Below are 15,938 nucleotides of genomic sequence, written 5' to 3'. Positions count from 1 at the left end.
TTTTAACAGCAATATGGAGGAAAAATATAGAAAAATACCTCGGTTCAGAAGTACATAAGAAATTCAGGAGGACATGCCAAGTTTGTGATCTGTTAGTTACGTAATGGTTCAGCATTGGGTGCATTGCATTTACAAATTATTACATCATCACACTTCCCGTAATGCTTTTGTTATGGCCCTCTTTTTAGCACAAGTGCTTATCTACCGATAGTGGACATTCTTTGCATTTCACATTAAAAGGGAAGCTGTTGACTAATAATATTTGTAAGAATATCAATCAGAGGTCAAGTTTTCAAGAAAATTCCACAAACTCACAGCACAATCAGCATGAGTACCACGGGGTAAAGATTCTGTCAGAAAAATAAAAAACTTAAATAAATAAATAAATAAATAAATATAAATATAAATATATATATATATATATATATATATATAAAACACACAGCCAATATATATAAATATATATTCTGCCATTAACTTATATATGTATTTAGTATGTGTGAGATAGGTAAATAATCAAAGTACTGATTGCTAACACCAAGTGCAAACCGGACTGCCTGTCAATGGCTGCATCGGAATCCTTAAAGGGATAGTTCACCCAAAAATGAAAATTCTGTCAGTATTTACTCACCCTCATGTTGTTCCAACCCTGTAAGACCTTCGTTCATCTTCGGAACACGAATTAAGATATTTTTGATGAAATCTGAGAGCTGGATCACTCCTCCATAGGCTTCTTAAGGGATTGAAACTTGCCAGCCCCGAAAAGTTATTAAAGACATCGTTAAAATAGTCCAAGTGACTTCAGTGGCTGTGGCTCAATATTAAGTTTATCAAGTGACGAGAATACTTTTTGTGAGCAAAAACAAACAAAAATAACGACTTTATTTCAACTATTCATTTCCTTCTCTATGGGCCTCTATGGGTATTCTCGTGGTTTGATAAATTTAGGATTGAGCCACTGTAGTCACTTGGACTATTTTAACAATGTCTTTAATAACTTTTCGGGGCCAGCAAGTTCAATCCCTGAAGAAGCCTATGGAGGAGTGATCCAGCTCTCAGATTTCATCAAAAATATCTTAATTCGTGTTCCGAAGATGAACGAAGGTCTTACGGGGTGGAACAACATGAGGGTGAGTAAATACTGACAGAATATTCATTTTTGGGTGAACTATCCCTTTAAATTGCTTCTAGTAGGAAAGCATCAAGGCATGTCGAATCCAATGTTAGCTTCACTTCCTGTCTCCTGAGATACCTTTATCTGATCAATTTTTGAAGGCAGCATATCCTTCACTGCCTTTGATATACCGCATTCTGTTACAGTAAAGCTATAAAATAAAGATCTGAAAGTTGTTGGTGGTGGTCAGTTTATGTGTAAATGTACAGTTTTACTAACTTTTCCCACTTTTGATGTCATTTCTAGCTAGAAATTACTATCCTAAATTACTATCCTAAAAATTTGCTTTGTTTTCATCAGAGCTCTCTCTATTATGTTACAGATGATTCATGCATCATTCAGCCTGAGAAGCCAGTCTGAAATTCGTTTTTTAAAGGTGCGCTATATGCTACCTGCGATATGAGATGGGAGAAAAAAATATTTTGCAATGCTTTCGTAGCCTATTAGGCCTTCCTCACTAATGTTTTGTGTTTTCCAAGAAACTTTGCGTTAGCAAAGACAATTTTTATTTATTTTTTTGCTAGTCTCGCGTCTGCGTTCCCCACTTTGTATTCGCTAGCAAAAAAATAAATAAAAATTGTCTTTGCTAAAGCAAAGTTTCTTGGGAAACGCATAGGTTTTGCTAGAGAAGTCATAGTACATTTTGCGAGGGATTGCAAAAGTTGTGAGTAAACCGCAAAACTTTTTTGAGAGAACGCAAAAGCATTGAATTACATTTCCCCCTCCAATTTCATATTTTTTTCCATCACAATCACGCTTTGGTAAATCGTAATTATGACATAAAAAGTCGAAATTATGACATTCAAAGTCATAGAATGTCGTAATTTAACTTGGTATATCATTTTATTTTATTTGTATCTCACAATTGAAATTTAGTAGGCTGTAATCATTTTGACTTCGTAGGCCTATGCCATAGCCTAAATTTTTATGTCATATTTTTTCATCTCAGAATTCTAACTAAGAATGTCAAAATTATGACTCGATATGTCACAATTTCGATTTTTTAATCTCATAATTATGACTTAGTAGACTGTCATAATTACGATTCACCAGCATGATTTCCTTTGGGCCTTCCATAATAACCAAATCAGGCTATTACGTTATTATTTTAATTACTTAGTAGATTTTAATAATAATAATAATAATAATAATAATAAGTTTTCTCGAGCATTATGTTGAGCACCTTGGAGACTGCGTGTGAGGAATAATAGCCTATTCTTAATGAAAGCGAAACCTGCAAGGCTTAATTAGACTCTCTACCTGTCAGATCTCGGGGAAAATCCTGGTGGTGACTCACCAGCAGGCATCATAAAAGAGGTAGCCATTCGCTGTCAATGTCATTAAAAGGCAACTTTACAACCACTCCAGAAGAAAGGATAAACTCTAACAGGACTGCACAGGACATTATGCCTTCATCATTATTGTTGGGAATTTGCGTGGTATTGGCGTTGTCTGGAGCCAATGGAGCCCCGGCGCGCGCAGCTGGTGAGGTGAAATTCACGGAGTGTAAAGCGCTGTCTTTCAAACTCAATGAGATGGCGAGAGATTTATACAAAAAGGTACGAATGCCTAGTTTAATAGTATTTTAATTTTTTATTTAATTTTAATTAAAATTTTCTTAATTTCAAAATTCATTCTTTATTGTTTCAGACAGCCTTCTTATGTTGTTGATTATAATAAAGCAATATGCTCTGTGCAGGTTGAGTCTCCTAAAATTGCAAGTATCATTGATGACGCTCCAGTGTCTATAAGACCAATTGACACATGTGATCCCTGGAGCCTTCAAAACAACAAAGAGGTAATAAGATCATTTAGATGCATTCTTATTGGTCTATTAATGATTCCACAGTTGTAGATCATACGTTTTATATACTGCAGTGCACTCTCAGAAAAAAAAGTTACAAAAGCTGTCACTCGGGCAGTAATCTTTCAAAAGGTACACATTTGTACATAAAAAGTGCCTTAAAGGTACATATTGGTACCAAATGTGTATATTAGTAGGCTACCTAAATGGTACATAGAACCCTCTTTTAAAGGGTATGCTACCGCTTTTGTATAATTTGTTCTGGGAGTGTGCTTATACAAAAGTGTTGTCAAATGTTGAAATCTGGCCCTATCTTTCTTTTGCTTTTCAGACTTGTCAATCACGAATTATTCTGGCTCTGAAAAATTACACCCGAATTTTTCACAAGGATGGTGTGTTTAAGAATAAAGATTGCAGTGAGTGGAGAGAGCAGGCCAACAAAATCGCTGATGTCACCGGAGACATCCTGCGGGTGCTTGAGGTATGTGTGTTTTTATTCAAAATCTATGCTAGTGTTTCATGAACTTCCTTCTGATGTAACACACACCTGCCACGTTTCATATAACAAGTGGCAAAAAGTTATTCCCACATCCTTATCTGTTATCCTCCTGGAAAGTTTCGTATGTAAATGTTTTACTGTATCAACTGCTCTAGTAAACCCATTTAATTTCATTATTGTCTTGTTTGATGACCAGGAACCAGTGGTTTATGCTCCTTTGCCTGCAGTAGAATGGTATGCCAACGCTCTGTGCCGGGACAGTGTGGAAAGGCTCTACTCCTTCTCTATCATATCTGCACGCGTCTTCTCTTTTCTGGCATCCCCTCCTACAGATAAGATGAAACAGTGTTAGACTGAGAGGAAAGAAATAAAGGTATAGCCTACATGTTAGTGATCATGTTGGTCAAAATGTTCAAACAGCTTTTGCTGCTTCTACAAAGGTGTTATAATAACACAGATTTAATAACAACTCAAAGTTGCATTAACATTAAGAATTCATGTATGACATGATTTGATATATTTATAGAACTATTTATTATGTTCTTATTTATTTCTGTATTTATTGTACAATGATTTTATGTAACTTCCAAGAAGGTGTGTAATTTATAACTAATAAATATATGAACAAGTATTTCAGAAGTCTGTATTCATAAGTTGTCTTCATTGTTGCGTATTGTTCTTTAAGGAAACAAAGAAATGAATTGAAGAACTAACATGCAAGCTAATTACTTTTACTAGTACTAGAACTCTAATCAACAAGGAAATGACAGAGTTAATGCTGTCAAAATTCCCAGTCTGAAGTCAACAGCTCTCTGTAAAAGGAGAGGGAAGATGTGATTTCCATAAACATTCATGCTACTCTTTATGGTGGGATGAAGCTTCCTGCAAAATATGTCCCAAAATGCTGTCACTCAGCTCTCTCAGGAACGTGTGTATTGTCCGGATGATGTCATAGTTACAAAAGGGAACTTGGTTTACCAACAAACACACAAGACAAGCAAAGACAGAGGTCACGTTATTGACTTTTTCCAGATAATACAGTTTGTTATTTTTTTGACAGGAAAGACACAAGAGGCAAGAACAATAAATAAATAGTCTACTTCAAAATAATAATTACAAATAGTGCAAGCATTATCATCAGACATATTCTGACACTACACTTCTAAAGTATTTAACTGTATGGTTACTCTTGTTATTATGGCAAACGTGTGAAATTTTCCTGCGGTCACGGTACAGTATATGTTAAGTGGAAGTATATTGCCAATACCAGAGAACCTAAAAATGTATATCTCTGATAACTTCTCATGAAGCCTATGTTTTTTTTTTTTTTTTTTAAAGTTTAATTTCTCAAACCTACAAAAACAATAGCAGTACTACTTGTTGAAACTTAATTAATAAAACATACAATCTTTACTACAAGCTATGCATTTTGAAGATAAATATATAATATACAAATAAAGAAATATAAACTACCATTTAGATTTTTAATTAGATTATTACAATTATATTTCAATTAATTTATAGAATAATAAATTAGAATAACTGAAAATACAATAATTAATTACACAATTACAACAAGCAGGCTAAGACAAATCCAATAAACTCAATAAAACAAAAAAGAAACATTGGTAACTGAAGTTTAAGAAATAAATAAATAAAATAAAATACAATACTTATTGTGTTAATGAGACAGTTGGTCAGAGGGCAGAGAGAGGCTGTGTTTCAAAACCTAGTGCGCTGCTTACCTCATCGCACACTCGCGCGTAGGATGCTATCTACGTAGGCAGCTCGCTGGGTTTTGAAACCTAGCCGCAGACGCTCTATTTCCTGGTTACTTCGCAAGGTGGGTGGCTCTCATATGACAACATTAGCTCTTTATTTACAAAACTTTAATGTTCTTTAACTAGTATTTTGTGCTGTGTTCATTGCTTGCTTCATTTTTACTTCAAACCTTAATATGTTTCATGGCGGGTTTTCTTCAGCCTTTATCAGCAGCAGCAATTGTACTACTATTGAATCCATTAGCTGGATAGCTAACAGTGTCCAGATGTTAAATCATCATGAATGTTGTACATACTACGCATTAAGACCCCGCAAAGTACACACTAGTCTCGGTCCGTGATATACACACCTAAATAAACCGCAAACATGTTATCGTCGTAACATGTATCGTAATGTAATCGTGTCAACGCATGTAATTCATTGTAAAGAGTGTGTACCCTGTTAAAGGGCATCCTTATTTGTTTTTTTAATGGCTTTGGGTTTTTGCGTGAAGCATATCACGGCTGTTGTTTTTCTACAGGATGAATGTGGGCGTTGCTCACAGCGAGGTGAACCCAAACACACGGGTGATGAACAGCCGGGGGATCTGGCTGGCCTACCTGCTGCTCACCACTGCCCTGCATGTAGTCTTACTCAGCATCCCATTCCTCAGTGTGCCTGTGGTGTGGACGCTCACCAATGTCATACACAACCTGGTCTGTTTTGAATAATCAAGATTTGATTTTTAAATGTGTGTTTTTTTAAAAATAAAGTCTCTTATGCTCACTAAGGCTGCATTTGCTTGATAAAAAACTAAAATAAAAAACTAATATTGCGAAATAATATTACAATTTAAAAATAGCTGTTTTCTATTTTAATATATTTTAGAAATGTAATCTATTCCTATGGTCTTCTTCAGTGTCAGATTATCCCTCAGAATTTCACAATATTACAGTTTTTACTGTATTTTTGATCAAATAAATGCCACCTTGGTGAGCATTCAAAAATCAGTTAATTAGTAGAGTTTATAAAGCCACGTCAAGGGAATTATGTAGAAGTTTTATCCTAAGTTTAGTGGTCCGTTGTTAACGCAATTCTCTCCCATTTAGGTGATGTATCTGTTTTTGCACACCGTCAAAGGCACGCCGTTTGAGACGCCAGACCAAGGCAAAGCACGTTTGCTTACTCACTGGGAACAGATGGACTACGGCATCCAGTTCACAGCATCAAGGAAGTTCCTTACCATCTCACCCATTGTACTGTGAGTGATAATTCTCTTAAAACTGACTCATACAGAAATGGGTCCACATGCACTGGTCAAAATTTTGGAAACAATATTATTTTTAACTTTTTTGTCTTTTATGCTCATCAAGCCTGCATTTATTTGATAAAATAAAACAGAAAAAAATGTACAATTGTGAAATATTATTACGATTGAAAATAATGGTTTTCTATTTTAATATACTTTTCTTTTATGAGCATAAGAGACTTCTTTTAAAAATATTAAAAATAGTAATGTTTCCAAACTTTTGACCGGTACTGTATACACACACATGCACTGCCTGGCCAAAAAAAGGTCACAGACTCTAATATTGCGTTAGGCCACCTTTTGCTTTGATTACGGGACGCATTCGTCATTGCATCGTTTCAATAAGCTTATGCAATATCACAGGATTTATTTCTGTCCAGAGTTGCATTGATTTCTCGCCAAGATTTGTATTGATGATGGGAGAGTTGGATTGCTGCGCCTCACTTCTTACCCTGATGCGCCCATCACTCTGTGCATGTGGAAATACTCTTAAGCCCTATTCGCACTGGATAAGTATTACCTGGTGACCAAATGAGTCATTTGTAATAATTGCGGAGTTTGTCTGAGATCTTAATCCCTTGCGAATCGGCCATGTCTGTAATTTGTAAAGTAAAAATTCCCACGCAAATTATCTACTATATTTCGCCGAACACCGAGGTCCTGTGATAATATTAGTCCCGTGCGAATCGGCATCTCTGTGATTTGGCCGGATCCTATATCATTTTTTCAAGGTTTTTGTTTCATGTGCGCCTTTTATCCATCTTTCGCGAAGAATGGAGGCTGTGTTGGAGTGTTTTGATAGTATTTTGGGTGCTGGGTAATATCGCTATACACAACTACACAATTTGCAGAAAGTGAAAGCTGAAAATCATCAGAAGAGCAAAAACAAAAAGAATGATTAGATGGAGATGAATGACATGTATAGCAGCATGCGGTAAGGAACTTTATTGTGTTTATGTCATAATATATCATACAGCTAGACCTATGGCTATAACGAAAAGACATTTCCAAGCAATAGCCTGTTGATGTCCTATCCGGGAGATAAGTCAGTCAATTTGAGTAAAATCGCAGGCTTCGGTTATCCCGTGCGAATGCGCCACTTGAAATTCAGATGTGGGGGGTTAATTTCTAAATCACACGAGGTCCCCAGATAGTACTAATCCCGTGCGAATAGGGCTTTAGTTTCACTATGAAACACAGCCATGAGTTCTACTGTTTTGCGACTCCAGGCAGTGTATATACAGGGCTTGGACAATGAAACTAAAACACTGGCCAATATAGTGTTGGAGGTTTCACACCTATATATGTGCAGAATGTGAAGGTTGAATTAGCAGAGCAATAGAACAGCTTTACATAAACCACTGCAATCCTCACAACATAATAGGAGACATATCAGTGACCAGGACAAGCAAGTCTTTGTGGTGTATTGAGAAACCGCCACATAGGACAAACCAGATCCAACAGGAGTAACTGTCGACGCAATAGGAAGCTGTCTGAAAGGGATGTCCGGTTACTAACCCGTATCCAAAAAACATAAAACCCCATCTGCTGAACTCACTGCAGAATTAAATGCGCACCTAGACACACCTGTTTCCACCAAAACTGAGTTAATATTCATGGGCAGCAATAGCCAAACCTTTGGTCACTCATGAAACGTTTAGGTTTCATTGGCACCAACAGTGTAAATCTTGGGCTGTGGACCATGTGAATCATGTTTTGGTCTCTGATGGGTCCACAGACCAAAAGAGGCTTAGGCCGTGTTTTAGCCAGCTGAAAACGCTGGACACTCTGCTGAAAACGCCTAGCTATGGGCGCTTGAGAGTGTTTTGGCAGCGCAGCATTTTTTTTTCAGTTGAGACACTTTGCTTGTTATGATATGGAATATCCACGAAAGTGTTACTAGTATCTCATTTCACGCATATTTTGTTTCTGTGTTGATTCTATATTAAAATGCCGATACATTGTAACATATTTTCTCTGGCTCTTGTTTTAAATTATTTTGTTCCGTTATTATGCTTGTTGTTGTCATCTGTTGACGTTGAACAAGCAGAATGTGGCTGTTGGTCAGTGTGATATTTGTCCCGCCCCTCCTCCACTGTGATGGAACGGTTGGGTAAAAAGTGACAGTCATGAGCGCTGCGTTTTACCCCAAAGTTGAACATTCTTCCACTCTCGGCGACCAGTAAAAAACGCTGAGCGCTTCAGCGTGAAAAAAACGTTTAGCGCCTTGTTACGCTCAAGGCGTTTAAAAAACGTGGCGCTCACATTGAAAACAATTGGAAAAATACACCAGCCGCGTGAAAAAAGCTATGGTAGACACACGGCCTTAACACCTGGGGCCTCATTTATAAAACTGTGCGTAGGATCCTTACTAAAAGTGTACGTGCGCCAGAAAGCTAAAAATGGCTTACGCAAAAAAATATTCAGACTTATAAAACCGTGCGTACGCCAGAACCTGCACAGAATTCACTTTATAAATCCCAGTTAGCGGAAGATTGTGCGCACATGTGTCTCCTCCCCGAAACAACCATATATGGAGCTTACAACGCCTAGTTTTACTATGCATATCCTCATCTGCATATCATTTGCATATGATTATTCATCCACGTGATAACATGTTTAACGGTACAAGACATTAGGAAAATATGAAATGCGGCTGTACTGTCACATTAGTTACATTAATAAAAACTAGTAGCCTATCCTTGCCTTGTTTTTGAATAAATAAATCAAATAGTATAGAATACATTTCGGAGAAAGTTTTTCTTAATCTTTTCCACTGGCCAAAGAGTATTTTTAATTGATTTATGTTTTTAATGGAAACAAATAGACCTTGTTGTGCATTATTTGCACAAAACCATTTTCTCAGACAATCTGCTATTATCATGATAAGCAATTATCTCTGTAGTTAAAACATTAAAACACAGCATGCAAGAGGAAAAGTTTTCGAAAGCATTGCATCCACAACAAATTTTTCTTAAATGTTGTAACTTCTCAGTAATGATTTCATGTAATTTAAGTGTTTAACTACATTAATCAGAATGGCATATTTAATCTAAATCTTTACAACAGAAGTAAAACAAAGTTTAAATCATTGTTTTATTTATTTAAACTGTTATTGTGAACCTGAACTGTATTTATGATTAGGACTTAAAAGGAAGATTTACGGTTTTAGATGCATTATGCTATGCGTCAGTTTCACTAAACAGCCATACGCGCTCGCTGGCGCGGACATTTAAGAAGGGATGGATGTTTGCTTCATGTGATAGGCTTGGTTTGTGAAATTATATTTGATTTATCTTTCTGTATATGTATAATTTTCTTTAGATTTTCTGTCTAAAAGAGAACAAAAAGACATTTAACTCCAGCTCACCATCGGTGTCGCCAAACTGCTCCATCTCCAAAATGTTCGTACGCAAGGGTCAGAGTTTGCGTGCAGGTGCGCAAATTTCCCCGTCAAGTTTGTTTTTATAAATCACAACTTGTGCGTCGTAAGTGGCGTACGCCTCTTTCAGGGCCTGTTTTGTGTGCACGCAATGGTTATAAATGAGGACCCTGGACTGTTGCTGCTCAGAGTGAAGCACAGGGTGGATCAGTGATGGTTTGGGCTGCAATATCATGGCATTCCCTACTGTGCTTCACTGCCAGGGACTACCGAACCGAACCATTCATGTGCACCTAATGGTTCATATATTGTACCCTGAAGGGGGGTGCCATGTATCAGCATGATAGTGCACCAATACATACAGCAAGACTTGTGGCAGAATGGTTTGATGAACATGAAAGTAAAGTTTAATATCTCCCATGGCGTGAACAGTCACCAGATCTAAATGTTTTTGAGCCACTTCAGGGTGTTTTGGAGGAGCAAGTCAGAAAACGTTTCTCTCCAGCAGCTTCGCATAGTTGACCTGGCCACTGTCCTGGAAGAGGAATGGCTCCACTGTGAAGGACTTGTATCTGTCTTTCCCAAGAAAAAATTAATGCTGTATTGGCCACCAATGGAGGCTGTACACCATCCTAATAAATTATTGTGGTCTTGTAAGGGTGGATTTCCTGCAGGGGTTCAGTCTGCAAGACTGCCGAATGACTAAAGAAACGTTATTAGCATGATGGTAGAAAACTGTACATTTCTTGTCTATTACCACCCACTACTACTTATACCAATGACGAAAATAAGCACAGTTACAATAGCTTAATATGTGGGAGAGCGTTGCTATATAGAGTGACAATATTGAATTGCAATAGGTAGCACTTCAAAGTCAATACCAAATCAAAACTAGTTAGCACATTATTTGTCATTGAAAAGGTTTAATGACAAAATATGGTTATGGTTACACTTAAAATATGATAATAACTTATATCATTAATTGTACCCAGCATATATGTAAAATGTTACCTTAGAGAGAGAGTAACAGAAAAGAGGAAGTAAAGAGAGAGAGCCCCAAGAAAGGGACCCAGAGAATAAGAAGAGAGCCAGAGCAACAGTTACAATCTTCTTTAATCCTTTCCCTGACCATGTGACTAAAACCCAAATGTGAGACATTCAAGCTGACCAATCAGAAACGGTACTACAGGTGTGACAATTCATAGATATATACACACACACACACACACATAAATGTTAAACATACAACATAAACATAATTTTTAATATGTATTATTATGAAATTCATTTTTATTATGTTATTACATTCTCAATTATATATATTTTTAACAGTATAATCATATTTAATAAATAAATACATTTAATTATCATATTTACAATAATTGTTATTATGTTTTCATAGGTACATCTTGGCCAGCTTCTACACTAAATATGATACCACCCACTTCCTAGTCAACACAGGCTCGCTACTAAGCGTCCTCCTTCCAAAGTTGCCTCAGTTTCATGGAGTTCGTCTATTTGGTATAAATAAATACTGATGGGACACTGCAGCCCACTCATGGAGGGGACGTAGCATCATGGAGATGAGATGACTGAAGTTCCTTTATTCTCCATATGATGCTTCCTTGGTCCAAAGCCGTAGGGACTTAAGGAACCAAAACTGCACTGGACTCAAGTAAAAAATTTTTTAAAGGCCTTCCATGCTCAGGTTTACTCAATCTGTGGTGTTTTTTTTATTTTTATCCAATCTTATGTCTGTAATTTCTTTTCATCATAATACTTTCCAGATTTATCAAGTTTAAGGACGTTTTGACTACATTGCAACAGACAATGTGCCAATTATCATCCGCTGATATTAATTGTGTTAAGGTTCCCTTTGCATAATCCCACAACAAGCTCTGCCACTGTGGAGTCAAAACATGATAGTGCTGAATTATAATATTCACATTGTTTTTTGTCAGTGTTCTAGTATAACGTGGGCAACTGCAGTTATTAAGATATGTTAAAATTAATAGGAAAACACATCTGTTTTGAGTTTAATCTGAACTGTGTTGCTGCATTTATCATTTCATTTTCTCAAAAAATGCATAACAAAGATCTGTGATAATGTGTGATTGTGCAAAATCTGGTTTCTCTTGAAGTGTTTTACTTAAAGTTCATTGCTTAGTTTTTTTTGTTTTTTTTTGAGCACTGGTTATATTAGATTTTCTGTATTTATTTATTTCATCATAGTATGAAACATTCCAAATGGAAGTAAATGCCAAGGTAAACACACATTATTATTATTAATATATTTAACATGTACGTGTCTGCATGGATCATGTCTGTTCCCAATACAAAAGTGAGAGTATGCAAATTGGGGAACAAAAGTCTGAGACCACATTGAAAATAAAGGACTCAAATTCTAATTTAAAGCTGGAAATAATCTAAACGGTTTAGAATTTGTTTTAGTATTTACAGCAAAAAACACTAGAATGTAAAATTAATAAGACATATTATATTACATTTTTTACATTTTCTAAAATGTGTACAGCTGGTCAGATGCTGCAATATGCATTTTGGATCATTTGCGAGTCATGCTGGAGAACATGATCAATAGGTTTCACACAAGTTTATGGAGTTCATGGAGCTTGAGTAGCCTACTGCTGTTATTTTGTTGCACTGGTATAATTAAAATGACTTTTGATGAAATGATGAGCACAAGATAACTCATCAGTCATTTATGGACTAATATACAAAGTCTCAGGGGACTGATGAAAGTATGATCTGCAGGTCAACCAGCCACATACATCGATCTCTACTCAAGGAAATAACATTTACAGTTGCATTGGTGGCAGTATGGCTCTCACTGCCTAGCAACCGTTGTGTTTTCAACATATGATAAACATGTAATGGGAACAACATTTAAGTCTGATACTCAGAAAGAATGGCGTGAAGTTGCATCATTATTGCGAGGAAGCATGCAAATCTTTTGGAGCAATCATAATATACTATAGGATCTAGCCTTATGCAGATTAACGTGGGAATCCTCTCTTCTGACCTGTTGGATAACAACAAACCACACACAGGTGAACAGGGAAAAATGTGTGCATCAGCGACGAGGAAGCTCAACATTGTGGATCTGAGTCGGTCAGAGGAATATATACGTGCATTTGGATAAGTTGTGAAGGTGTACGGGGGAAATCCGTGAGTTTTACATGTCACACACCTACACGCGCACGGGGCAAGCCCAGTGACTGCGATGAGCTGATAGCTATACGGGAATCCCCACATGCTCAGGTGTCTCCCAAACACTAAGATAGTGCATTTCAGGGAAAAGGTCGTAGGAGGGGAATAGTGTCCTCGGCCCACCTGTACCACCGATTTGCCTAGCGTATGTACCACAAAAACATGCAAATCGGCTTCTGGCTCAGTGTTCTAGAATACTGAGGAATCCTGTGCTCGCAGCACGCGACACGGGGACCACCGCTGATGATGTCACCGCTGAAATGCAAACAACATTTGCATGAGCTGCAGAGGAAGAGGAAGGAAGGGTGTATTATCTCTTGCCCTCAGTTTTGGTTTTTGCCTTTTCTAAATCGGTGGGATTCAAAACCAAAAGCTGAGGCGGGATTCCTGTGAGGTGCTGCCTGTGATAGAGGAGACAATGCTTCTGCTGTTTCCCGCAATTCTGCTTTCTTCGTGTTCCTGTTCTAAAGCCGGTTATAAGAAAGGTCTGCACTGATCGATGAAGGTCAGCCAAACCACAGCATTTGTATAAAGAAGACCCAGAGGAGATCAGCCGTAAAACAGTGGTAAAACAGCGGTGCTGTGGAGTGACTTTGTTTTTTTTATCAGTTAATTTACTGGAGGAGTGAGTAGGGGATGTAGAAGTGAGTCAGCAATAATAAAGCAAGACAGAAGAAAAGTCAAAATGAGTTCGCTGAAATAAAAGGGAAAATTATTTTGCTGGACACAATTTTTTTAAGTGGTTTGGTTGTTGTAGAGAAAAACGTTGAAAACATGCAAGAGTGTTTATGAAGCCCCTAAAGTGCGAGTGGGACATGTCCCCACCAATTTTTGCCAGGGTCGATTGTGTCCCCACCACTTTTGAAACATCTCGCGGCACGGATTTAGCCTACCAATACAAATAAATAAAACATCTCCAGTTAACTCTAGTAGAGCATTCATTTTGTGCGTTTGTTAAATAAGAGGTGATCTGAGATGTGTTGTTTTTTTAAATCAAGTGACCAAAGTGCTCGTTGCCGATGCTATCAGTGGCGCGGATTTGTTCTGTTGTGACTCGCGCACAGTCTTCACACGGGCGCGCGCTTCAATCCGTTGCGGAGAGACTTCTCTATTCTTTACGGTGAAATCACAAAACATAATGCACAAAAAACGTGTCCCTGCTTGATATACATCACCACTAATGAACAATAAGTTTTGATGAGGGGAAAAAAAACTATAGGCCACTACTTAGTGCGGATTAGGACCTAGAACCTCTGACACGCTTGGCAAAAGTTCTGACACTGGACAACATTCGGATCTATGTATTTATTCACGTGAAAATTCTCGCCACTAACAACATATATTAGATTAACCGACAAATTAAACACAATGTATTATTGTAGCCTATATTATGTAGGGTAGACTGTGTAGCCTACAGTTGAGACATGATTACAATTGAGACACCTTAAATAACTTGCGTGCGCAGCATGCACAAGTTGTAATTTTTGCTGTTCACATGTGTATTAGTGTCCTCTTTGATCATGGGAAATTTTAACAACGTAAACATATCCGATCCGAAGATAAGACTTTCACTTCATGCACACTCCACAATGAATAGATTATTATCCTTATGTGACTTTTAAACGTAACTGGTATCATCACAAACGTTATTCTGTGCCCTAAAAACTGGCATATTTCGTGGTATTGTGTCATACAAGGTCATTGCAAAATCTAGAGAAATGTGCGAGGTGACCAGCGTGGTATGGTTGAGACACAAGTGTATCAACTGTATACCCCCGATTGATTTCTATTAGGAAACACACTGTTTAGTTGTTCAGTGTTATGATAACAGGTTAAATCTCGTAATTAGCCTGCATAGGACGCGAATGAAAATAAAATTTGATATTTGTGATATTTAAACTGTGTATTATCAATAAATATATTAAATATATTGTTCCTGTTTTATATATTTTAACCAGTGCTAATCTAATCTAAATACAATGAATGAATTTAAATAGATGTATAAATTAACATGTTGCTCAATTGTTATTATCTTCTTTATTTGTCTTTATTTATTATATTTGCAATGAACATTTAGTTACCTTTACATTATTAAAAATGGGTGTCTCAACTGTACCACATATGGGTACAGTTGGGACAAAAAGCACCTTATTTTTATGAGCTAATTGTGGAAAATATAAACTACTTATGGGTATTATTGATTGATAATATCTTAGTCTACAAGCTAATGAAATTTCATGCACGTCATGTAGAAATTCACTTCTTTTCAGTATCTATTTTTGTGTGAAAAATCAAAATGCTAAAAGTGTCTCAACTGTACTCAGTCTACCCTATACTTTTTTGCAAAAGCATTAAAACATCTGGTCCCACTTTATATTACGTATTGTTGGCTACGTTTTCAATCTTAGATGCCAGGAGTAATGAGGGACTCTCTTCCTAACATTTAAAGGCATATATAAACACCCAATTTATACACTGATACAAAAATTAATGTTATAAGTAAAAAAAAAAAAATCTAAAATTTTACTTTATTATATATTTTCTTATACTCACTATACTGTTAAATTTATTATTTATTCGGTTATTTAATTTTATTATATCTTTTTAATTTTTTAAAATAATATATAAGATTTAAATCATGTTTTATTTTAATCTAATTTATTGATTTACTTATTTATACATTATTTATAACTCTTAGCATTTACTAATTTAATTATTATTTCTTAATCTTTTTTTTTCTCTAGATTTTTCCACAGACCCTGGCCCTCGGTCCCGTTTGAA

The 15,938-nt window shown here is 36.5% G+C and overlaps 2 protein-coding genes across 2 annotated transcripts; both read left to right on the top strand.

Moving 5' to 3' along the window:
* Positions 1-2,580: 2,580 nt before the first annotated feature.
* Positions 2,581-3,858, top strand: LOC143725786 (uncharacterized). Its single transcript, XM_077218533.1, has 4 exons — positions 2,581-2,733; positions 2,874-2,972; positions 3,310-3,459; positions 3,674-3,858. The coding sequence occupies exons 1-4, from the start codon at positions 2,581-2,583 to the stop codon at positions 3,827-3,829; spliced, it is 558 nt and encodes a 185-aa protein (XP_077074648.1). The 3' UTR covers positions 3,830-3,858.
* A 1,357-nt stretch (positions 3,859-5,215) lies between these two features.
* On the top strand, positions 5,216-12,354 carry ormdl2 (ORMDL sphingolipid biosynthesis regulator 2). Its single transcript, XM_077218536.1, has 4 exons — positions 5,216-5,320; positions 5,780-5,954; positions 6,348-6,499; positions 11,332-12,354. Exons 2-4 carry the CDS (start codon positions 5,781-5,783, stop codon positions 11,465-11,467), a joined length of 462 nt encoding a protein of 153 aa, XP_077074651.1. The 5' UTR covers positions 5,216-5,320; position 5,780; the 3' UTR covers positions 11,468-12,354.
* Positions 12,355-15,938: the final 3,584 nt, after the last annotated feature.

Source organism: Siphateles boraxobius, unplaced genomic scaffold, assembly GCF_051911475.1.
Source record: "Siphateles boraxobius isolate OS27281-9 unplaced genomic scaffold, OSU_SipBor_1 77, whole genome shotgun sequence".
NCBI lineage: Eukaryota > Metazoa > Chordata > Actinopteri > Cypriniformes > Leuciscidae > Siphateles > Siphateles boraxobius.
Note: the sequence above shows the minus strand (reverse complement) of the source record. Positions and strands in the feature narration are given on the sequence as shown.